Source organism: Pleurodeles waltl, chromosome 4_1, assembly GCF_031143425.1.
Source record: "Pleurodeles waltl isolate 20211129_DDA chromosome 4_1, aPleWal1.hap1.20221129, whole genome shotgun sequence".
NCBI classification, from domain to species: Eukaryota; Metazoa; Chordata; class Amphibia; order Caudata; family Salamandridae; genus Pleurodeles; species Pleurodeles waltl.
In genome coordinates, this window is record NC_090442.1 from 570,690,164 (window position 1) to 570,716,053 (window position 25,890).

Sequence of the window (25,890 nt, forward strand, 5' to 3'; positions counted from 1 at the left end):
ACTGTTGAGACTGGAACTAATTATATTGCTTGTTTTAATAGAGATTGCACCTCTTGTAACATCACAAATTGGCCCCAGAACACATCGTTCTATCATGGTAGAATGATTGGAGGGGTAGAGATTAATTCTAGCCAATAGCCATTGCGGATAATAAATTGTCTGTAGTGATATTTAGCCAATGAGAGTGGAATTGCTGTAGTCTATCCCCCCCACAGGAGATGTGTGGAGTGGAAGGGAAGGAAGTCACTGTTTAGGTTGTGTTGTGGTCTGTTTAGAGGTTTGGAATTTACCTCCATTCCTGAAATATTGTCCTCTGTAGGGCCCCCTAAACCCACCTCTGATATTGGGTATGTTGTCCCTGCTTTGTTTGGGAGGTGGAAGCATCTGAGGATTGTGGCTTAAAACCTCTAAACTGTGGCCTGCGAAAGGAGCCTCTATATGGGGTGGTGTATAAAGCGCCCATTGCCTTCCTCAGTTTCTCAACAGTGGTGTCTACTTCTGGGCCAAAGAGGTGGTGCTTGTCAAAAGGCATATGGAGTACTGCCTGTTTAATTTCTGGTTTAAAACCTGAGGAGCGCAGCCATGCATGTCTAATTGTGATGGCAATATTTACACTCCTTGCAGCTGTATCAGCAGCATCGAGGTCAGATCTTATTTGATTATTGCTGATAGCTTGTCCCTCTTCCACCAGTTCTGCTCTTTTTTTATGCTCATTTGGGAGATGCTGTATAGTATCTTGCATTTCGTCCCAATGGTCCTGGTCATACCTGGCTAGAAGTGCCTGAGAGTTTGCAATTCTCCACTGATTTTCTGCCTGTGTAGCAACCTTTTTCCGAGCTGCATCAAATTTTCTACTCTCCTTATCAGGAGGCGGTGCATCTCCTGATGACTGGCTGTTTGCCCTTTTCCTTGCTGCATTGACTACTACAGAGTCTGGAGGGACCTGATGAGTGATGTAATCTGGGTCAGTAGGGGCCGGCTTATACTTAATCAATTCCAGGGGTGATCCTAGCTTTGACAGGTTCATTGAAAATTTGGTCTGCATGTTTAACCATTCCTGGTAACATTGGGAGACACCAGTATCTGCAAAGAGTAGAATACAGTATTAAATAAAAAGTCTTCTTCCAATGGCTCAGAATGCAGGGTTACTCCATGATAAGCTGCAGCCCTAGATATTACTTGGGTGTATGCAGTGGTGTCTTCTGGAGAAGGCTTTAGTGGATGAATATCTGGATCATTGTCTGGGTTGGGCTCAGGGTCATAGAAGTCCCATGGGTCTGCTGTATCTGCATGTAAATATAAAGAATGTGTTGGGGAAGGCAGTGGTGGTGGGCTATTTTGAGGTGAGAAAGAGCTGGAGATTGAGAAGGAGAAGTATGGAGAGGTAATGGCTCCTTTTGTTTTTGCACCTTCGCTGGTGGTTGCAGAGTCTAGTTCCTCTTGGAAAGCCAGCTTTCTTTTGGTTTTTAAAGGAGGTGCAGTGATGATTCTTCCTGTCTCCTTATGAATATGGATTCTGGACTGTCATCCATAACCTGTAATATTGGTTCAATCCCAGGCTCTTCAGAATACTGAGATTCCATGATTGGCCTTGTGATCTGTTAATTTTTTGTATAGTCCTTGTTCCTCTGTATGAGGATTTTTTTGGCTCGGAGGTGTGTAGTTTTTTCAGTCATGAAAAGGTCGGAGATATCGGCTCTGAGGCAGATTGCCGAATGTGACTCGAGGAATGGGTCTTTTACTAGAGTCTGAAGTGCTTTTTAACAGATTTACTCGCCTGAAGTGGATGGAGGAGTGGCCCTTTTCGCCGCCGACCCCGAAGGACGGTCACCAGCAGTCATTTCAGGCCGAACCATGGCCTTCGAATTTTGTGCAGGGGTGTAGGGGAAGACTTATTCACATGCTGGCCAGCTGTGAAGGGTGTTGTCTTCAGATTCCTGTTCGGAGTCTCTCGGATTGAGACTCCTGTATGCACCTGTTCTTCCTCCATGACGTCGAGATGTGCTGCTTTGACACCATTTCAAGTCTTTGGGCTCTACGCTCTCAGGGTCTTCGATGAAAAAGATAGGCAGGCCTCAATCATCCGCCCCATGGTCTGGAGAAAGGTACAAATTACAAACCAAGTGTTGATCTGTATAAGGGTACTTTGCGTGGCAACAGAGGGCAGAATCGGAACGGAGTCCGATCCATCAGGCTTCCCACGCGGTAGGCCTGAACAGGGCGCACGCACCCCCAAAGGGCGAAAAAGGTCTCAACTGTACTTCCAGTTCGATGCTAGATGGGAAAAGCAATCGAAATAACGAATAAGGTTTTCTGAGGATTTCAGAATTGAAATCGTAGCGAGGAAACACGTCTGAACCAGACCGTGGAAAGAAAATCTAACAATGGAGTCTATGCCCATGCGCACTGGAACCGAGGAGTAGTCACTTGATCCTGTGACTCCGAAAAGACTTCTTCGAAGTAAAACTTCGACACTGAGCACAACACTAGATGTTGGAAGAGCTATGCATAGCATGTGTATCTGCAGCTACACATGCCATCGAACATATACACATATATATATATATATATATATATATATATATATATATATACAAAAACAGTTAACTGCAACACTGCACGCCAGGAGAAAAAAGTAACTTCTTTATTTGCAGTCAAAAGGGTCACCAAACCATCACCACCAATGCGTTTCGACTGACTGAACAAGACCAGTAGGTCGAAATGCATCGGTGATGGTTTGGTGACCCTTTATTTTTTTTTACTGCAATAAAAGAAGTTAATTTTTTCTCCTGGAGTGCAGTGTTGCAGTTAAACTGTTTTGGAATTATTGGGAAGAAAGGTCCATTCCTCAAGACTGCACCAGCATGAAATAGCGTGCCACAAGGAGGACCAGTTTGTGTATATACGCATGCTAAAATTTGTGGGCAAACAAGCCAGGAAAGGGATTTCGTTTGTCAAATTTTAGTTAGTGTTATAGGTGACTTACAAATCTTTGAAAGCCATTTCTAAATCACTACATCCTATGGGACGTGGTTATTTCAATTTTGCAACTACTTTGTTCTTGCAATAAAGTGTCACTCTAAGTGACACACAAGGCTTTGAAATTTCACACTGAAGGGCTCTATAAACATCAAAATGTCACATAAGCAAAGAGAAAATTTGGCAAGTATGCTTACAAGTTTTAATTTGTGACTTGATAGTGGTTTATTACTGTAATCGATTTGGTGATCAATACACAATGTAGTACTCAGATCTCCAAAATATTAGTCAGTTAAAATCCACAATGAGTGAACTATAAGCACGAATAACATGGACATATGCCACAACATTAGTATAAGTAATAAGACCTTTATATTGACATGGCATTTTCAGAAGTAAGGACAGTGATTAAAAAGAGGAAAGACTTCCCAGTCTTAAACATAATTAGCACACTGATTACATCACTGAAAACTTGATCACAGGAAATAGTGACAAATGATCTAGTTTAGAAGGAATGATCAAGTGGCCTCATCAATATAGCTTCACTGAATGTCCGAGAAAAAAAATTCAAAAGGCTTGTTTTCAAATAAGAAATATTTTCACATCATCCTAATTGCAACATGGCATAAAGAAATGCTTGAATACAAACCTGTCTGTTTAGAGCCCACAGCACATGTCTGGAGGAAGCTGGCACTGTACACAGTGTACCTCTTTTTGGTCCACTATATAAAGAGCCCAAGCAAACACCAGAGGAATTGGAGGCACGAATGACACCCCAACTGCTCTTTTGTGGTAGGTTGGGTGAGCTGTTAGGCATATCAGAGGGTAATGCTCAGCAAGTATAGCACACACAAAGGCAGTGAGACAAATAAATCTTTATATAAATTTTGTTATCCAGATCGGAATCGCGCAAGTACTTTCAGTTATGAGTTTTTACAGTTTTCAGAAGTTGACAGTACAATGTTTAGAGCGGTAATGTTGGGGGGAAAACATACTGCATATGCATACTTCGCAGCAACTTATAGGACCCATCTTCTAGGGGATAAGGCAAGTATGGGGCAAGGTCCAGGGGAAGTACCAACAGGTCAAGTCTAGAGGCACTGGGGGCATCTTAGTGCAGAGGTGCCCCTCAACAACCTAAAGGACTGTTCTTCTGGACTTGAGGGAAGTATGGGGCAAGGTCCAAGGTTACACAAACATTTCACCTCAGGGGGTTCTGGGGTGTCCGGGTGCAACAGTGTTACGGCATCAAGTATCCCATTCACTTTAATGGGGGATCAGTCTAGGGAGAAAGGCTGCAAGCAGGGACTGCCAGTCTGGAGAAACCCACAGTGGGGCTCGACCCCTTAGATAGCCAGACACGTAGAGAGACCATTGGCCCATTTCTCCTGGGTCTGTGGGGCTCTGATTCAGTAGTGTATTTTGGCATTTTGTTCCAGTGCAGGGGATGCTCAGTTGAAGGGATCTGCAGAAAGAGGCCTCAAGCACTGTCTGGAAGTCCATAGTGGTCCAAACTCAAGATTGGCTTAGTCTCTGGAGGGCTTGGGAACCATGTCGACACCAGTAGCCCACTTCAGCTCGGGGTAGGTGACTCGGGTGCAGTGATGTACGGCCTCTGGTTTTTGGTAGCCCTGGTCCTCAGTTTTCTTGGGTTGCCTGCAGATACAGCAGCTCCTGTGTTTCAAGGGACTCCTTGGCAATTTGCAAAGCACTGGCAGGTCTCCTGGTTTCTTGAATGCTGCAGCATGAAAGGTCAGTTGCATCTCAAGAGTCAAGTGCAACAGGCTGGCAGGGTTGTCACCAGGTCAGTCATGCTCCTCAGTTTAGCAGGGTATCTGTTTTCCTGGTATCAGGGGTCCCCTAAATACTCGATTCAGGAGGCATTAAGGGGAGTAAAGGGTAGTAAGCCAGTCAGCTACTCACCCTTGGGGTCACTATACCCCCTGGATGACCACTTCCTTTGGGGAGTGGGCATCCCCCTGTTCCAGAATTCCTGATTCCAACAAACAGAATATGGCGGAATTCCTGAGGCGATGTTCATTTCTGGCTGTCACCCTAGGGCAGTGGTTCCCAAACTGTGCGCCGCGGCACCCTGGTGCGCCGTTAAAAGTTGCCAGGGGCGCCACGCACATTTTGGAAACATGATATGAACATTTTTAAAAAGATTTATGCCGAGTAACTCTTTAGCATTTTGTGGGGGAGTTACATAAGCCCCACCTGTCAAGGTCTTGCCCGCTGCAGCATGGTTTCACCAAACGTGATTAGTTCTTAAATATTCATCATTGCCAGCTGGTCGGAAATTCAGAAGAGAGCACTGGAATGTTATTGCTCCTGTGGGATCCTCTTGAAGTGAGCACATCGGACGTGTTCCTTGTTGAATTTACAATAATCAGCCGATATAGTAATTATAGTATTATTAATAATGAAAATGTCACTTACCCAGTGTACATCTGTTCGTGGCATCAGTCGCTGAGATTCACATGGTATGCATTAGCTCGCCATCTGGTGTTGGGTCGGTGTGTTGCAAGTTGTTTTTCTTCGAAGAAGTGTTTGAGTCACTGGACCGAGTGGCTCCTCCTTCTGTGCTCATTGCGCATGGGCGTCGACTCCATCTTCGATTGTTTTCCCCGCAGAGGGTGAGGTAGGAGTTGTACTATAGTAATAGTGCCCGCGCAATGAAGTGTGTAAGTATGTACCTATTAAAGGTTTAAATATATATACAAATGTACAAAATTGAAGGTAACTTCTGAACTGCTACAGGCTTCCGGGGAGGTGGGTGGGCCCATGTGAATCTCAGCGACTGATGCCACGAACAGATGTACACTGGGTAAGTGACATTTTCAGTTCGATGGCATCTGTCGCTGTAGATACACATGGTATGCATAGACTAGTAAGCAGTTATTTCCCCATAAGCGGTGGATTAGCCTGTAGGAGTAGAAGTTGTCTGAAATAGAGTTCTTAATACAGCTTGACCTACTGCGGCTTGTTGTGCGGATAGCACATCTATACAGTAGTGTTTGGTGAATGTATGAGGCGTAGACCATGTGGCTGCCTTACATATTTCATGCATTGGTATGTTTCCTAAAAAGGCCATTGAAGCACCTTTTTTCCTGGTTGAATGTGCCCTGGGAGTAATGGGCAGTTGTCTTTTTGCTTTAAGGTAGCAGATTTGGATGCATTTAACAATCCATCTGGCTATACCTTGTTTTGATATTGGGTTACCTGCATGAGGTTTTTGGAATGCAATAAATAGCTGTTTAGTCTTTCTGATGTTCTTTGTTCTGTCAATGTAGTACATTAATGCTCTTTTGACATCTAATGTATGTAGTGCTCTTTCAGCCACAGAATCTGGCTGTGGGAAAAAAACAGGTAGTTCTACCGTTTGATTTAGATGGAACGGTGAAATAACTTTTGGTAAAAATTTTGGATTAGGTCGTAGGACGACCTTATTTTTATGTATTTGTATAAAAGGTTCCTGTGTTGTGAACGCTTGAATTTCACTTACTCTTCTCAGAGATGTAATGGCGATGAGAAAGGCAACTTTCCAGGTTAGGAATTGTATTCCGCAAGAGTGCATGGGTTCGAAAGGTGGGCCCATGAGTCTTGTTAGGACCACGTTTAGGTTCCATGAAGGAACAGGTGGTGTTCTTGGTGGTATAATTCTTTTAAGACCTTCTATGAATGCTTTGATGACTGGTATCCTATACAAGGAAGTTGAATAGGTAGTCTGCAGGTATGCAGATATTGCTGCAAGGTGTATTTTAATAGAAGAGAAGGCTAGCCTTGCTTTTTGTAAATGGAGCAAGTAATTTATTATATGTTTAGGAGTTGCGTTTAGTGGTTGTATCTGATTATGATGGCAGTAACAAACAAATCTTTTCCACTTACTTGCGTAGCAGTGTCTAGTGGATGGCTTTCTGGCCTGCTTTATGACCTCCATACACTCTTGGCTAAGTTGTAAGTGTCCGAATTCTAGGATTTCAGGAGCCAGATTGCTAGATTCAGCGATGCTGGATCTGGGTGTCTGATCTGTTGGTTGTGTTGAGTTAACAGATCTGGTTTGTTCGGCAGTTTGATGTGGGGTACTACAGAAAGATCTAGCAGTGTTGTGTACCAGGGTTGTCTTGCCCACGTTGGTGCTATTAAAATGAGTTTGAGTTTGTTTTGACTCAGTTTGTTCACTAGATAAGGGAGGAGAGGGAGAGGAGGAAAAGCGTAAGCAAATATTCCTGACCAGTTCATCCATAGGGCATTGCCTTGGGATTGCTTGTGTGGGTATTTGGACGCGAAGTTTTGGCATTTTGCGTTCTCTTTTGTTGCAAATAAGTCCATCTGAGGTGTTCCCCAGAGTGTGAAGTAGGTGTTCAGAATTTGTGGGTGGATTTCCCATTCGTGGACTTGTTGGTGATCTCGAGAGAGATTGTCTGCCAGTTGATTCTGGATCCCCGGAATAAACTGTGCTATGAGGCGAATTTGATGGTGGATTGCCCACTTCCATATGTTTTGAGCTAATAAGCTTAACTGCATTGAATGTGTTCCTCCTTGTTTGTTTAGATAATACATCGTTGTCATGTTGTCTGTTTTGACAAGGATGTATTTGTGGGTTATGATTGGTTGGAAAGCTTTTAGTGCTTGGAAAACTGCTAATAATTCTAGATGATTTATATGCAGTTTTGTTTGATGTATGTTCCATTGTCCTCTTATGGTGTGTTGATTGAGATGTGCTCCCCACCCTGTCATGGAAGCATCTGTTATTACGTACTGTGGCACTGGGTCTTGGAAAGGCCGCCCTTTGTTTAAATTTATACTGTTCCACCATAGAAGCGAGAGGTAAGTTTGGCGGTCTATTAACACCAGATCTAGAAGGTGACCCTGTGCTTGAGACCACTGTGAGGCTAGGCATTGTTGTAAGGGCCTCATGTGCAGTCTTGCGTTTGGGACAATGGCTATGCATGAGGACATCATGCCTAGGAGCTGTAGTATTGTTCTTGCTTGTATGGTTTGATTTGGAGACATGTGTTGAATGACTCTGTTGAAATTGTGAATTCTTTGTGGAGTTGGCGTTGCTACTCCTTTTGTTGTGTCTATTATGGCCCCTAGATATTGCTGTACTTTGCTTGGCTGAATGTTGGATTTTGCAAAGTTGACGGTGAACCCTAGTTTGTAGAGGGTTTGTATAACCTGATTTGTGTGGTTTGAGCATTGTGTGAGCGAACTGGTTTTGATTAGCCAGTCGTCTAGATACGGGAATACATGTATTTGCTGCCTTCTGATGTGTGCAGCGACTACTGCTAGGCATTTTGTGAATACCCTTGGAGCGGTTGTTAAACCGAAAGGCAATACTTTGAATTGGTAATGTATTCCTTTGAATACAAACCTTAGATATTTTCTGTGTGATTGATGTATTGGTATATGGAAATATGCGTTTTTGAGGTCTAGGGTTGTCATGTAGTTGTGTTTTTTGAGCAATGGTAACACTTCTTGTAGTGTGACCATGTGAAAGTGGTCTGATTTGATGAATGTGTTTACTACTCTGAGGTCCAGAATTGGTCTCAGTGTTTTGTCCTTTTTTGGTATCAAGAAGTACAGTGAATAAACTCCTGTGTTTATTTGTGTGCTTGGTACTAATTCTATTGCATTTTTTTGCAGTAATGCTTGAACTTCTATCTCTAGAAGCTGTGAATGGTGTTTTGATAATTTTTGTGATTTTGGTGGTATGTCTGGAGGGAATTGCAGGAATTCTATGCAATAACCATGTTGGATAATTGCTAGGACCCATGTGTCTGTAGTTATTTCCTCCCATGCTTCGTAATATTGACCTATCCTTCCCCCCACTGGTGTTGTGTGGGGGGGGTGAGTGACGTGTGAGTCACTGCTTGTTGGTAGTGGTTTTGGGGCTTTGAAATCTTCCTCTATTTCTAGGGAATTGCCCTCCTCTATACTGGCCCCGAAAGCCTCCCCTGTACTGTCCCTGGTAGGTGGACGGTGCGGACTGAGGTACTGGCTTGTGTGGCCTGACCTCGAAACCCTCCTCTAAAAGGTGTTTGGCGGAAGGTGGTATAAGATCCTCTGCTCTGCGGGGAGTAGAGTGCGCCCATGGCCTTGGCAGTGTCAGTGTCCTTTTTGAGCTTTTCTATGGCTGTGTCGACCTCCGGACCGAACAGCATTTTTTCGTTTACTGGCATGTTAAGTACTGCCTGCTGAATTTCCGGCTTGAATCCAGACGTTCTGAGCCATGCGTGCCTACGGATGGTAACCAACGTATTAATGGTCCTTGCGGCTGTGTCTGCTGCATCCATAGAGGAGCGTATTTGATTGTTGGAAAGGTTTTGACCTTCTTCAACAACCTGTTTTGCTCTTTTTTGTAGATCTTTTGGGAGATGTTCAATGAGATGCTGCATCTCATCCCAGTGGGCTCTGTCGTATCGCGCTAGCAGCGCTTGTGAGTTTGCGATGCGCCACTGGTTTGCTGCCTGGACAGCGACCCTCTTCCCGGCTGCATCAAACTTTCTGCTTTCTTTATCTGGGGGAGGTGCATCCCCAGAAGTGTGTGAATTTGCCCGTTTTCTGGCAGCCCCTACCACCACAGAATCTGCTGGCAGCTGAGAGGTGATGAATACAGGGTCTGTAGGAGGCGCCTTATATTTTTTGTCCACTCTAGGCGTTACTGCCCTGCTTTTGACTGGCTCTTTGAAGATCTCCTTTGCATGGCGAAGCATGCCTGGGAGCATAGGCAGGCTCTGGTAGGAGCTGTGGGTGGAGGAGAGGGTGTTAAATAAAAAGTCATCCTCTACTTGTTCAGAGTGTAGTTCCACATTATGGAACTGAGCTGCTCTAGCCACCACTTGTGAATAGGCTGTGCTGTCCTCAGGTGGTGATGGCCTAGTTGGGTATGTGTCTGGGCTGTTATCAGACACTGGTGCATCGTACAAGTCCCACGCGTCTTGATCTTGGTCATCGTGGCTCATGGCGGTGTGAGCTGGCGAATGTGACGGGGTGTAAGTTGGTGAAGCCGGAGTTACAGGTGGAGGCGAGGGAGGAGGTGTTACCGTCTTTGCTGTTTGTTGCTGAGGAGCCTCTCGTGCTACAAACTGAAGTGTTCTTTCTTTTGACAGGTGGAAGGGTACTGATCTTCCCTGTCCCCTGCTGAATAAAGATACGCTTCTGCGTGTGATCCACTTCAGTGGATTGCAGTTCCTGTTCGAATCTGTGTCTTTTCATTTGTGAAGACATAGAAAGTTCTTCAGTATAGGAGCCTGAAACTGGGTCTGTTGGTGCTTTTTTCGGCTCCGAAAACCCTGTTGTTTGTTTTTTCGGCTCCGAGGTAACCTTCCTCTTCTTTTGTGCCGAAAAATCTTGGCCTCTATGATCTTCGGCGCCACTGTCTCGGCGTCGATCCGTGTCGACACCGAACTCTCGGTGTCGATGCTTCTCTTTAGCACTCTCTCGGTCCCGAGGAGGCTGCGTGCCGGTGTCTCGACCGGAGTCGGACGATCTCGACACTGAATGGGTCTTTTTCGGTGCCAATTGTTGGTCACCGTGAATTTGGGTTGAGCCATGGCCGGTTGGCAGTGGCGTCCCCTGGGCCTTTTTGCCTTTTTTAATTTCTGATCTCGACGTCTTACTCACTGTTTTTGGATGGTCGAGTTCGTCGGAGTCTGAATCCTGGATGGAAAAGGATTCCTCCTGTTCCTCTTCTGTCTCGAACTGTCGATGCTCTTTTGGCGTGGACGCCATCTGCAGTCTTCTCGCTCGACGGTCGCGCAGAGTTTTTCGGGACCGGAACGCCCGACAGGCCTCACAGGATTCTTTGCTGTGCTCGGGTGACAGGCACAGGTTACAGACCGAGTGTTGGTCCGTATAAGGATATTTGTTATGGCATTCAGGGCAGAATCGAAACGGGGTCCGTTCCATCGGCGTTCTCCACGCGGTCGGGCCGACTAGGCCCCGACGGTGTGCCGAAATCTACCCCGAAGGGCACCGAAGCGCTTCGATGTTCAATGCGTTGTCGTATGTGTTTATCTCGAACCGGATCGCAACGATACCGTCGAAAATTTTCCGTTTTCAGCTATCTTTCCGTTCCGAAACTCGGAGCGACAGGAACACGTCCGAACCCGATGGCGGAAAGAAAACAATCGAAGATGGAGTCGACGCCCATGCGCAATGAGCACAGAAGGAGGAGCCACTCGGTCCAGTGACTCGAAAACACTTCTTCGAAGAAAAACAACTTGTAACACTCCGACCCAACACCAGATGGCGAGCTAATGCATACCATGTGTATCTACAGCGACAGATGCCATCGAACCTAATGTTCTGTTTTTAAAACAGATGGATATTTCCCAGGGGCGAGCACGAGGCCCCTGTGTAGTTTCCGGACAGGAGAAAACTGCTAACAGCTTGATTCAGCACACACACAGAAGTTGAGTTTGTTTATCTAGGTTAGAAGACATTAGAATTATTAGTTCCTTGTTGATGACAAGTCCAGGGGAAAATTGCAGCATTTCTGCTTTGTGAAAGATTAACCTTCCACCCTTTTCTTATTATTAAGCACACCTTTCCTTTTTTCCCCCATTTGTGTTTACTAAATGCTAGTAAATTGTTAAAAATAAATTATAGGACCACAGTCCTCCCTCACTTGCATGCCCAAATCAGATTACTTACTGAGTCTTACTGCCAGGGGAAGGCAATTTTCGTTGGGATGCCAGAAAAACGGCTATGGGAGGTACAGACCAAGTGGAACTTGGAAAGCACAGCTATCAAAAGCTGAAGCCTTTGAAATAATTTAAGGCAGCAGTGCCTCCTAAATTCTCAAGAAACTGCAGAGTGGGAGTGTGAACGGCAGTGCTTAATTTGTAAATAAAAACGTGCCAGTGCCCAAAGTCCTCCTTTTAGACATGTGGCTGCTGCAATTAAATGTGCGAAAATGGAGTACTGAGGCAGTGTAATACTGAAGCCATCGCAGGCCTCTTCAATGATTTTAAAGCCACTCCCTGCCCCTTCAGCTCACTCTTGCAGCTTTCTGTTTTCTCCCATTGTGACACTTTCGTTTTTCTCTTCCTTGCTTAGCACCGGAAACAAGCACAAATTAAGCACTGGTGAATGATCAAGTACTGTTAAGTAGTTTTAGAGGAGAAAGTGTCCAGATTGAAGGCAGAATGTGTGCACCAAAGGTGAGGTGTGAGATGTGTGTGTGGTCAAGGCAATGTAATGACTTAAACAGAGAAGAAAATACATGCATGGAGGACAGCAAGTGTGACACAGGGGGAGATGTGGCTACATTTTTTAGACGTTTAAGAATGAGAGGTTGAATTGGAGGAGATGTGGTCTAGCAGGGAGGAGGAAACATACAAAACATCCATGTTATGCTCGTTGATATAATTAAAGTACTCCCGAGGTTGGGCTTACATTGCCCACCCGAAAAAAAAAAAGTAACATAATGGGGAGCCGCGGGCAATGGCAAATATAGGTGAAGGGAGCCGCGGGTCGAAAAAGTTTGGGAACCACTGCCCTAGGGGTTTGGCCAGCCTGGAAATGCATTACACCTCCTGCATAGGTAATTTTCCCGCCTGTCCAGGTGCCAGATGGGTCCTGGGGTAGGGGTCTTCTTTGAAGCTTCCTGCTTTGAAATGCATATTTGCAGATCATCCTGTTGGGAGGGGTGTGTAAACATGTCTCCCACAACAGGCTTTGTTTCTGACCTCCAGAGAGCAAATGCTCTCAACCATAGGGGTCAGATTCACATCTGTTGGTGGCTGACTGGCTATAAGTAGTCAGAGCTCACCTGCAGTTGGTAGGTTTTCAGTGGGACACCTAAAGTGCCCTTGGTGTTCATGTAATAAATACATCACTAGAGTCATGTAGCTGGTAATGGACCAGTGTCCAGCACATATACTTAAAATGGCTTCCCTGTTCACTTACTAGGTGTAACAATCGACATAGTAGGGGCACATCTGCTCTTGCAGATATCTCCACACAATAGCTGTAAGGTCTGCTGCAGGGACTCACAAATATTACAAGAAGTGTTGGCACATAGGCTGTGTGTCATGTCCACTTTTAGGGAGCACCTTGTCACAGCCTGCAACAGTAGTCCGCATGAGGTTGGTGCCGAGTCTCTTAGGAACGGCACAAATAGTAAAGCAGCTCTTAGGGGCGCTCTTCAGTACCCGTGCCCTAGGTACCAGGGGAGCCATTTACTAGGGAGGTGCTAAAGGGCCTGGCCACTTGGGAATCAGGTGACCAAGAGTCTTGTTTTGGGGGAAGGAACACTGCCACTGGGCACCTGGCTAGTAGGAACCCAGTGCACTTCAGTCAAAGTTGCACCAAAAACCAGGCAAAAGGTGGGGGTACTGCAACCAAAACCCAGCTTCATAATACCCAGAAGACATTATCTAGTCTAATCATAGACTACAGATTTCCTGCAGGCAAAAATCTGTAGGAGTATTGCAAAATAGTGTGTGGTAGGACTCAATGGTATCCTACATCAGTAGGTAAGGCAAGTATGCTGGCCCTTCCATTAAAACGCAATCATCTCAACTTGGCAGTTTGCCATTTTAATATCAGCCAAATGTGGGGTGCAAAGAGCAGCTCCAAGGGCCTTGGCAAGTAATTAGCTGCAGTGATGTATTTTTTTGTTGATTTAAAGGTCTGTCACCAGCAGCTGTCAATGCCTTGGTGCAGCATCAAAAATATTGAACTCAACTCAAAAAACTCGATGCAATTTCAACCAAGTCTACAAAATCAATAGAACACAAATGGCTGATTAAACTAAAATCGTCTAAATGATCATTAGCTACCAATAAATGGGACTTCTGCTGGATAAATTTTTTAAAGTTGCGATTTACATTAACTCATGAAATTCCAGCTGTGATAAAATCCAGCAGTGGCTTATCTTGTATTTTGGGGGTAGCAAAACCGACATGTAACAACTCCTGAAGAAACATTAACCGTGGGTTGTTAAAATTCAGTATCGAGTAGTAAATTCTTTTACAAATATCTGGCAAGCTTTATATAAACGTTGGTACGCGTAAAGATGGTTTTAAAACCAGTTCGCCTTCTAATTACTTGTCAGTGTACTTTACAATATATGGTTAAAAAGGTCATGTTTAAAGAAATTCAGGTGTCCAGTGATCAATGAGGTTAACTGTAGTTCGTATAGACTGAATGGTTCCATAACACATTTGAGTGTACACAACAGCTTTTGCAAATTCTGAAGTTATCATTCAACCCCAAAAATCATAAATTTAAGTTGTACACTGTAGATAGTTCTTCACATACTGCTCTGTAAAAAACTAATTTCCATACCTCAACACCTCTCAAAACATCTCGGAACACAGAGCGTTGCTTTCTTTTGTCCACTTTGGCCCGGTGCTTATTGCCATCTGTTGCCAAATCCTTCAATTTCTGGGTCAAGGGCTCCATATCTTCGTAAAAGAAATCCTAGCAAAAGATTCAAAGGGACAAATTAATTAGGACTCAAATTTCATAAAATTGATTGGTCAAATAATTTACTTTGTGTCTCCCCAACAGCATGAAGAGCTTCTCCTGGGTAGAAAATGGGCTTATGACAGATGAGATCAGCATTAAAAAGTAGTATCAACTGCTTTCGTTAAATGATGAAACTGGACTAATCACATACCGGTGAAGTCATTTAATATGGCTTAATGATTTCCTGACCTAATTCACTGAGCCAACTTTACTATATCATGAAAGGTGTTGGCTGATCATTAAATACTGGATAAAATGCTTGTGTAATGTTTTGTGGGGCTAAAGGTCCTCCATGCTGAAGTACTACTGATCATGCGAAACCAAACTGAAATGGCAAAAACTGCTTTTCATCAGGACCATCACTTTGAACACTCTGAAGAGCAGCCATTATTGAATTAAGGATTTGCCAAATATCACTGGATCACTAACCATTAAAAATCAGTTACTCGAGCAAACAAGGTTGACCTACAACTAGTAATAAACTGACGCAACATAAGCATCTGAGCCACCAACAGTACCATATTCAACACATCAGCCCACAGCCTGTATGTGATCAATAAACATTGCTTGGTGTTCTCATTTCTTGGAAGGTTTTGTCATGTGGTCAATTAAAATCAAACTAATGTAATTTCATCAGAGTACATGCACGTATGTACAGCACTGGAGAGCAGCCTCAAGCAACCAGCAGTACTGGTCCAACCTCCAGCACATAGGCCTCTAAATTCCACGTACCCGCTTACTCCTTACCCATTTACTGATTAAATGAACTAATTTACCAATAGATCTATTAATTCACTCATATGACCTTTACTATAGAACGGAATGGAGATCTTTACACAAAGGTAATAGAAGACAACATCCAGACATTCCCAAAAGAACAAATGGAAATCTGAGCCTTCCACCACTCTCCAAGGCATATAACTGGTAAGTTTCTAAATTCCAAAGTTCCTGAATCTCAAGTTCTGCTACTAGGCAAAAAAAAACAAAAAAACTTTAAATCTTGATCCAACTGAAAGTCCTAGACAGTGTTCACTGCAAGAAGCACTCCATCAAGATTTAACTGGAACGATAACGAAAAATTAACAAAGCATTCTAACCCAAGACTGAGATACACCTTGTGCCAGAGACTCAGGCAAGAATTATCCAAGAGACAGAATTTGAGCTTTCCTGTGTGTGAATGACCGACTTAATCTGCCTTCATCTTCCTTACTGTCTCAAATGTGACCTCAACTAGGGGAATGCTGAAGTTCTGCCTTCATCCAACAATTCAAGACCTTTGTACAGAGTGCATGAATGAGATTTATGCACTTTTAGAAAGCACTGGTTATGTCAATGCAAAAAAAAAATCACAATATCCCCCAGACTGCGTGAAGGATAATGCTAGGAAAACTGTAGTCAGCTTGGGAAATTTAACTGCAGATTTGACCAGAACAGTGCTGCAGACTTCAATAATTATGTCCTCCCCACCCCTCAGGTCTATGCTTTGATCACATGCATTAATGTAGAATGGAGGATGGAGGATGGAGGATGCATGATCACCCTTCCTGAAAAAGGTATATGTAGTCTCATGAGAAGGAGCTAGAACAGTAGTTTTTAACCCTTGCTCCAGGGACCTTTGGGAGTCAGCACCTACTCAGGGCGCCCATGACTGCTTAGAAAATTAAATATTAAAAGATTCATGAACTTAATATACGCAATGACGCAAAATATAAAACTGAACATTTTAAGCATAAAGTGAGTGAAAAGATTTGTAACTGGAGGCTAAACATTGCATTGAGCTCAGTGATTCGTGGTAGCAGTGCAAATGCATCAAACAGGTTACAATATGGGCAATGCATGGACTCAAGTGAATTTACCAAAATCCCAACTTTACCATTAAAATGAACTTTATTATTGTGTTAACTAACATTTCATCACTTGTCTTTGTGATTAAATGAAAATGTCACTTACCCAGTGTACATCTGTTTGTGGCATCAGTCGCAGTAGATTCACATGTTTTGCAATAGATCGCCATCTGGTGTTGGGCCGGAGTGTTACAAGTTGTTTTTCTTCGAAGAAGTCTTTCGAGTCACGGGACCGAGTGACTCCTCCTTTTGTCTCCATTGCGCATGGGCGTCGACTCCATCTTAGATTGTTTTTCCCCGCAGAGGGTGAGGTAGGAGTTGAATTGTAGTAATAGTGCCCATGCAATGGAGTGACTAAGTATGCACCTATTTAAGGTTGAGATGATACATATACAAATAGTTGAAGGTAACTTCCAAACTGCTACAGGCTCCCGGGGAGGCGGGTGGGCACATGCGAATCTACTGCGACTGATGCCACGAACAGATGTACACTGGGTAAGTGACATTTTCAGTTCGATGGCATCTGTCGCTGTAGATACGCATGTTTTGCATAGACTAGTAAGCAGTTATCTCCCCAAAAGCGGTGGATCAGCCTGTAGGAGTGGAAGTAGTCTGAAATAATGTTCTTAATACGGCTTGACCTACTGTGGCTTGTTGTGCGGATAACACGTCTACACAGTAGTGCTTGGTGAATGTGTGAGGCGTAGACCATGTGGCTGCCTTACATATTTCTTGCATTGGGATGTTTCCTAGAAAGGCCATGGTAGCACCTTTCTTTCTGGTTGAGTGTGCCCTTGGTGTAATGGGCAGCTGTCGTTTAGCTTTAAGGTAGCAGATTTGGATGCATTTAACTATCCATCTGGCTATACCTTGTTTTGATATTGGGTTTCCTGCATGAGGTTTTTGAAATGCAATAGTTGTTTAGTCTTTCTGATGTTCTTTGTTCTGTCAATGTAATACATCAATGCTCTTTTGACATCTAATGTATGTAGTGCCCTTTCAGCTACGGTATCTGGCTGTGGAAAGAACACTGGAAGTTCCACTGTTTGATTTAGATGGAACGGTGAAATAACCTTTGGCAAAAATTTAGGATTGGTCCTTAGGACGACCTTATTCTTGTGTAGTTGTATAAAAGGTTCCTGTATTGTAAACGCCTGAATCTCGCTTACTCTTCTTAGGGAAGTAATGGCGATGAGAAATGCCACCTTCCAGGTTAGGAACTGTATTTCGCAGGAGTGCATGGGTTCAAAAGGTGGACCCATAAGTCTAGTTAGGACAACATTTAGGTTCCATGAAGGAACAGGTGGTGTTCTTGGTGGTATAATTCTCCTAAGGCCCTCCATGAATGCTTTAATGACTGGTATCTTATATAGGGAAGTTGAATAGGTAGTCTGCAGGTATGCAGATATTGCTGCAAGGTGTATTTTAATGGAAGAGAAAGCCAGGTTAGATTTTTGTAAGTGAAGCAAGTAACCCACTACATGTTCTGGAGTTGTGTGTAATGGCTGTATTTGATTAATATGGCAGTAGCAAACAAACCTCTTCCATTTACTTGCATAGCAGTGCCTGGTGGATGGCCTTCTGGCTTGTTTTATGACTTCCATACATTCTTGGGTAAGTTGTAAGTGCCCGAATTCTAGGATTTCAGGAGCCAGATTGCTAGATTCAGCGATGCTGGATCTGGGTGTCTGATCTTTTGGTTGTGTTGTGTCAACAGATCTGGCCTGTTGGGCAATTTGATGCAGGGCACTACTGATAGGTCTAGCAGCGTTGTGTACCAGGGTTGCCTTGCCCAAGTTGGTGCTATTAATATGAGTTTGAGTTTGTTTTGACTGAGTTTGTTTACCAGGTAAGGAAGGAGAGGGAGAGGAGGAAAAGCGTAAGCAAATAACCCTGACCAGTTCATCCATAGGGCATTGCCTTGGGACTGTTTGTGTGGGTATCTGGATGCGAAGTTTTGGCATTTTGCGTTCTCCTTTGTCGCAAACAAGTCTGAGGTGTTCCCCAGAGTTTGAAATAAGTGTTCAGAATTTGGGGATGAATTTCCCATTCGTGGACCTGTTGGTGATCGAGAGAGATTGTCTGCGAGTTGATTTTGGATCCCTGGTATAAATTGTGCTATTAGGCGAATTTGGTTGTGAAGTGCCCAACGCCAAATATTTTGTGCTAGCAGGCTTAACTGCGTGGAGTGCATCCCCCCTTGCTTGTTTAGATAATACATTGTTGTCATGTTGTCTGTTTTGACGAGAATGTATTTGTGAACTATTATTGGTTGGAAAGCTTTTAGTGCTTGAAAAACTGCTAGAAGTTCTAGGTGATTTATATGCAGTTTTGTTTGATGTACGTTCCATTGTCCTTGTATGCTGTGTTGATCGAGGTGTGCTCCCCACCCTGTCATGGAAGCATCTGTTATTACGTATTGTGGCACTGGGTCTTGGAAAGGCCGCCCTTTGTTTAAATTTATGTTGTTCCACCAGAGAAGCGAGAGGTAAGTTTGGCGGTCTATTAACACCAGATCTAGAAGGTGACCCTGTGCTTGTGACCATAGTGATGCTAGGCACTGTTGTAAGGGCCTCATGTGCAGTCTTGCGTTTGGGACAATGGCTATGCATGAAGACATCATGCCTAGGAGTTGTAGTACCATCTTTGCTTGTATCCTTTGTGTTGGATACATGCGTTGTATGATGGTGTTGAAATTTTGAATTCTTTGAGGACTTGGAGTGGCTACTCCTTTTGATGTGTCTATTATGGCTCCTATGTATTGTTGTACCTTGCGCGGCAGAATTTTGGATTTTGTGAAGTTGACGGTGAACCCTAGTTTGAAGAGGGTTTGTATGATATGATGTGTGATTTGAGCACTCTATTAACGAATGGGCCTTGATTAGCCAGTCGTCTAGATATGGGAACACATGTATTTGCTGCCTTCTTATGTGTGCAGCGACTACCGCTAGACATTTGGTAAAGACTCTTGGTGCGGTTGTTAATCCGAAAGGCAGTACCTTGAATTGGTAATGTATTCCTTTGAATACAAACCTTAGGTATTTCCTGTGCGATGGGTGTATTGGTATATGGAAATAAGCATCCTTGAGGTCTAAAGTTGCCATGTAGTCGTGTAGTTTTAGCAATGGCAATACTTCTTGTAGTGTGACCATGTGAAAGTGGTCTGATTTGATGAAAGTGTTCACTACTCTGAGGTCTAGGATTGGTCTCAGCGTTTTGTCCTTCTTTGGTATCAGAAAGTACAGTGAGTAAACTCCTGTGTTTATTTGTGTGTTTGGCACTAATTCGATTGCATTCTATTGCAATAGTGCCTGCACTTCTATCTCCAGGAGATTGGAATGATGTTTTGTCAAATTTTGTGCTTTTGGTGGTATGTTTGGAGGGAATTGTAGAAATTCTATGCAATAACCATGTTGGATAATTGCTAGAACCCAAGTGTCTGTAGTGATTTCCTCCCATGCTTTGTAATAATGACTTATTCTTCCCCCCACTGGTGTTGTGTGGAGGGGGTGAGTGACATGTGAGTCACTGTTTAGTAGTAGGGGTTTTGGGGCTCTGAAATCTTCCTCTATTCCTAGGGAATTGCCCTCCTCTATATTGTCCCCGAAAACCTCCTCTATACTGTCCCTGGTAACTGGACGGTGTTGCTTGTGAGGTGCTGGCTTGTGTGCTCTGACCCCGAAACCCCCCTCGAAAGGGTGTTTTACGGAATGTGCTGTAATTGCCTCTGCTCTGCGGGGAGTAGTGCGCCCATGGCTTTGGCAGTGTCCGTATCTTTTTTGAGTTTCTCAATCGCTGCGTCCACTTCTGGACCGAACAGTTCCTTTTCGTTAAAAGGCATATTGAGAACTGCTTGTTGAATCTCTGGTTTAAATCCAGACGTTCGGAGCCATGCATGCCTTCTGATAGTTACAGATGTATTAATTGTCCGTGCAGCTGTATCTGCAGCGTCCATGGAGGAGCGGATCTGGTTGTTGGAAATGGTCTGTCCCTCCTCAACCACTTGTTTTGCCCTATTTTGTAAGTCCTTGGGCAGATGTTCAATGAGATGTTGCATCTCGTCCCAGTGGGCTCTGTCATAGCGCGCAAGTAGTGCTTGGGAGTTCGCGATGCGCCACTGGTTTGCAGCTTGTGCTGCGACTCTTACCAGCTGCATCGAACTTGCGGCTTTCTTTATCTGGGGGTGGTGCATCTCCAGATGTGTGGGAGTTGGCCCTTTTCCTAGCTGCTCCTACAACGACAGAGTCTGGTGGCAGCTGTGTAGTGATGAAAACCGGGTCTGTAGGAGGCGCCTTATACTTTTTTTCCACCCTTGGTGTGATAGCCCTACTTTTGACCGGCTCCTTAAAGATGTCTTTTGCGTGCCGGAGCATACCAGGGAGCATAGGCAGGCTTTGGTATGAGCTGTGGGTGGAGGAGAGTGTGTTGAATAAAAAATCATCCTCGACCTGTTCTGAGTGGAGGCTTACGTTGTGAAATTGTGCTGCTCTAGCCACCACTTGAGAATACGCTGTGCTGTCCTCTGGTGGAGACGGCTTCGTAGGGTATGCCTCCGGACTGTTATCTGACACTGGGGCGTCGTATAGGTCCCATGCGTCTTGATCTTGGTCACCCTGGCTTATGGTGGTGTGAGCTGGGGAGTGTGATGGAGTTTGTGCTGGTGAGACGTTAATTACGGGTGGAGGAGAGGGTGGTGGGGTAACTCTTTTCACCACTTTTGGTTGTGGTGTCTGTTCAGTTTGGAACTCCAACCTTCTCTTTCTTCTAATGGGGGAAAGGGTGCTTATTTTTCCTGTCCCCTGCTGTATGAAAATACGCTTTTGCGTATGGTCTACATCAGTTGATTGTAGCTCTTCCTCAAACCTATGCTTTTGCATTTGGGAGGTTAGCGAGTGCTCTTCTCTGGGTCGCTTGCAGTTTGTTTCGGCACCGAAACCCTGTCTGCGTGTTTTTTCGGCTCCGAGGTGACTTTTTTCTTTTTCGGGGCCGAAACCTCTCGGCGTCGATCTTCGGTGCCGCTGTCTCGGCATCGAGCCGTGTCCACACCGGCATCTCGGTGTCGAGGCTTGTCTCCAGCACTTTCTCGGTCCCGAGAAGGCTGCGTGCCGGTGTCTCGACCGAGTCGGACGATCTCGGCACTGTTTGGGCCTTTTTCGGTGCCGACGGTCGGTCACCGAATTTATGGGTGGAGCCATGGCCTGATGGCAGTGGCGTCCCCTGGGCCTTGTAAATCTTCCTCTGTATGGTTTTCGACGTCTTACTCACGGTTTGTGTATCGTCGAATCCTTCGGAGTCAGATTCTTGGATCGAGAAGGTACCTTCCTCTTGTTCCTCGAACTCTCGGTGGGTTGTCGGCGCGGACGCCATCTGAAGTCTTCTGGCTCGACGGTCTCGGAGTGTTTTTCGGGACCGGAACGCACGACAGGCCTCGCAGGTGTCTTCACTGTGCTCAGGTGACAGGCACAGGTTACAGACCAAGTGTTGGTCTGTATAGGGGTATTTATTGTGGCATTTGGGGCAGAAACGGAACGGGGTCCGTTCCATCGGCGTTCTTCAGCACGCGGTCGGGCAGACCAGGCCCCGACGGGGGATCGAAAAACTACCCCGAAGGGCACCGGAGCTCTTCGATCTTCGATGCGGTGTTGAATCTAACTACGCCGATCCCGAACGCAACAATACCGACGAAAATCTTCCGAAATTAGCTATCTTTCCGTTCCGAAACTCGGAGCGACAGAAACACGTCCGAACCCGATGGCGGAAAAAAAAACAATCGAAGATGGAGTCGACGCCCATGCGCAATGGAGACAAAAGGAGGAGTCACTCGGTCCCGTGACTCGAAAGACTTCTTCGAAGAAAAACAACTTTTAACACTCCGGCCCAACACCAGATGGCGAGCTATTGCAAAACATGCGTATCTACAGCGACAGATGCCATCGAACTGCCTATTTCTAAATTGTTTGTATAGTTGAGAATCAAAGCATCGAAATTACTTAATTCAGGGTCCCTGGTTTCCAGTAATGATTAAATGGGGATTTGCAGAAGTCAAAAGGTCAAGAACCACCAAGCTAGACTACTCAAACACCACCAAGTGCTGTATTGCTTTTCACTGTAAGGTAACTGTAAAGAAATGGCTCCCTGTTGCAGTTACCCCCCACTTTTTGCCTGATACTGATGCTGACTTGACTGAGAAGTGTGCTGGGACCCTGCTAACCAGGCCCCAGCACCAGTGTTCTTTCACCTAAAATATACTTTTGATTCCACAATTGGCACACCCTGGCATCCAGATAAGTCCCTTGTAACTGGTACCCCTGGTACCAAGGGCCCTGATGCCAGGGAAGGTCTCTAAGGGCTGCAGCATATCTTATGCCACCCTGGGGACCCCTCACTCAGCACAGACACACTGCTTGCCAGCTTGTGTGTGCTGATGAGAACAAAACGAGTAAGTCGACATGGCACTCCCCTCAGGGTGCCATGCCAACCTCACACTGCCTATGCAGTATAGATAAGTCACCCCTCTAGTAGGCCTTACAGCCCTAAGGCAGGGCGCACTATACCATAGGTGAGGGCACCAGTGCATGAGCACTATGCCCCTACAGTGTCTAAGCAAAACCTTAGACATTGTAAGTGCAGGGTAGCCATAAGAGTATATGGTCTGGGAGTCTGTCAAAAACAAACTCCACAGCTCCATAATGGCTACACTGAATACTGGGAAGTTTAGTATCAAACTTCTCAGAATAATAAACCCACACTGATACCAGTGTTGGATTTATTAAAAAATGCACACAGAGCATCTTAGAGATGCCCCTGTATTTTACCCAATTGTTCAGTGCAGGACTGACTGGTCTGTGCCAGCCTGCTGCTGAGAGACGAGTGTCTGACCTCATGCGGTGAGAACCTTTGTGCTCTCTGAGGACAGAAACAAAGCCTGCTCTGGGTGGAGGTGCCTGACACCTCCCCCCTGCAGGAACTGTAACACCTAGCAGTGAGCTTCAAAGGATCAAGCTTCGTGTTACAATGCCCCAGGGCACTCCAGCTAGTGGAGATGCCCGCCCCCTGGACACAGCCCCCACTTTTGGCGGCAAGTCCAGGAGAAATAATGAGAACAACAAGGAGGAGTCACTGGCCAGTCAGGACAGCCCCTAAGGTGTCCTGAGCTGAGGTGACTAACTTTTAGAAATCCTCCATCTTGCAGATGGAGGATTCCCCAATAGGATTAGGGATGTGACCCCCTCCCCTTGGGAGGAGGCACAAAGAGGGTGTACCCACCCTCAGGGCTAGTAGCCATTGGCTACTAACCCCCCCAGACCTAAACACGCCCTTAAAATTAAATATTTAAGGGCTCCCCTGAACCTAAGAATTTAGATTCCTGAAACTACAAGAAGACGACTGCTGAGCTGAAAAACCCCTGCAGAGGAAGAACAGAAGACACCAACTGCTTTGGCCCCAGTCCTACCGGCCTGTCTCCTGCCTTCCAAAGAACCCTGCTCCAGCGACGCTTTCCAAGGGACCAACGACCTCTGAACCCTCTGAGGACTGCCCTGCTTCAAGAAAGACAAGAAACTCCCGAGGACAGCTGCACTGCTCCAAAAGAACTGCAACGTTGTTTCAAGGAGCAGACTTAAAGACCCCTGCAACTCCCCGCAAGAAGCGTGAGACTTGCAACACTGCACCCGGCGACCCCGACTCGACTGGTGGAGAACCAACACCTCAGTGAGGACCCTCCGGCGACTCCGAGACCGTGAGTAACCAAAGTTGTCCCCCCTGAGCCCCCACAGCGACGCCTGCAGAGGGAATCCCGAGGGTCCCCCTGACCGCAACTGCCTGAACCTAAAGTCCCGACGGCTGGAAAAGACCCTGCACCCGCAGCCCCCAGCACCTGAAGGAACGGAACTTCTGTGCAGGAGTGACCCCCAGGAGGCCCTCTCCCTTGCCCAGGTGGTGGCTACCCCGAGGAGCCCCCCCCTTGCCTGCCTGCACCGCTGAAGAGATCCCTTAGTCTCTCATTGAAAACCCGACGCATGTTTGCACACTGCACCCGGCCGCCCCGCGCTGCTAAGGGTGTACTTTTTGTGCTGACTTGTGTCCCCCCGGTGCCCTACAAAACCCCCCTGGTGTGCCCTCCGAAGACGCGGGTACTTACCTGCTGGCAGACCGGAACCGGGGCACCCCCTTCTCTCCATTGAAGCCTATGCGTTTTGGGCACCTCTGACCTCTGCACCTGACCGGCCCTGAGCTGCTGGTGTGGTAACTTTGGGGTTGCTCTGAATCTCCAACGGTGGGCTACCTTGGACCCAAACCTGAGACTTGTAAGTGATTTACTTACCTGACAAAACTAACAAAAACTTACCTCCCCCAGGAACTGTGAAAATTGCACTGTGTCCACTTTTAAAACAGCTTCGTGTTTTATATAAAAAGTATACATGCTAATGTAATGATTCAAAGTTCCTAAAGTACTTACCTGCAATACCTTTCAAATGAGATATTACATGTAGAATTTGAACCTGTGGTTCTTAGAATAAACTAAGAAAAGATTTTTCTTTAACAAAACCTATTGGTTGGATTTGTCTCCGAGTGTGTGTTCCTCATTTATTGCCGGTGTGTATTACAACAAATGCTTAACACTACTCCTTTGATAAGCCTACTGCTCGACCACACTACCACAAAATAGAGCATTAGTATTATCTCTTTTTGCCACTATCTTACCTCTAAGGGGAACCCTTGGACTCTGTGCATGATATTCCTTACTTTGAAATAGCACATACAGAGCCAACTTCCTACAGTAACCCTGTATACAAAATGGGCATCATCGACAGATTAAGGAACTATGCCATAGTTCCACTAGTGCCACTATGTCAATAGGAAAGCCAACGTTAAAGTGGGGGTTGCTTGACTGCCATCTGGGTAATGCATGCTTGCGTAGAGACTCTATAAAATGAATGATCCTAGTAAGATGACCATCACTGCCACAACACTGCAGGTGCCACAGTGATTAATACTCCCCACGTCACAAGAACAAAGCTTCAAAACTTCCTGAACAGTCCTGGAGCTAAAGAAATTCTACCAGTCGTTTATGGTTGTTGGAAGTGGCCCCTTTTGCAGGGTTAATCGCCAAACTTTTTGCCGTCTTCCTATTTTTTCAGATCTGTTTTTGCTGACTTTCGGACCCTGGGGACATTACCATGGCTGACAAGTGCTAAAGTACTGTCTAAATTGGATTGGCAATTGGTTTATCCATGATTGGCATATTTGATTCACTACTAAGTCCCTAGTCAAGTGCCCTAGAGTTGTCCAGGGCCTGTAAATCAAGTGCTTTTAGTGGGCCTGCAGAAATGATTGTGCCATCCACAAGTATCCCTGTAAACATGTCTCAGACTTGCCGCTGCAGTGTCTGTGTGGGCAGTTTGGAAATGCCAGTTCAACCTGGCAAGTGTACCCACTTGCCAGGCCCAAACATTCCCTTTTACTACATGCAGGTCACCCCTAAGATAAAGCCAATGCAGCTCCAAGGGCAGGGTGCAGTGTATTTAAAATGTAGGACATGTATTGGTGTGGTTTACATGTTCTGATAGTGAAATACTGCTAA

General features: G+C 45.3%; 1 protein-coding gene across 1 annotated transcript in view; it reads right to left on the bottom strand.

Moving 5' to 3' along the window:
* The window catches only part of IFRD1 (interferon related developmental regulator 1), a 169,542-nt gene that overhangs the window by 84,773 nt on the left and 58,879 nt on the right, over positions 1-25,890 (bottom strand). The window contains exon 9 of the mRNA XM_069228959.1: positions 14,281-14,415. Coding sequence (XP_069085060.1) covers positions 14,281-14,415 — 135 coding nt within the window. The remainder of the gene's footprint in view (positions 1-14,280; positions 14,416-25,890) is intronic.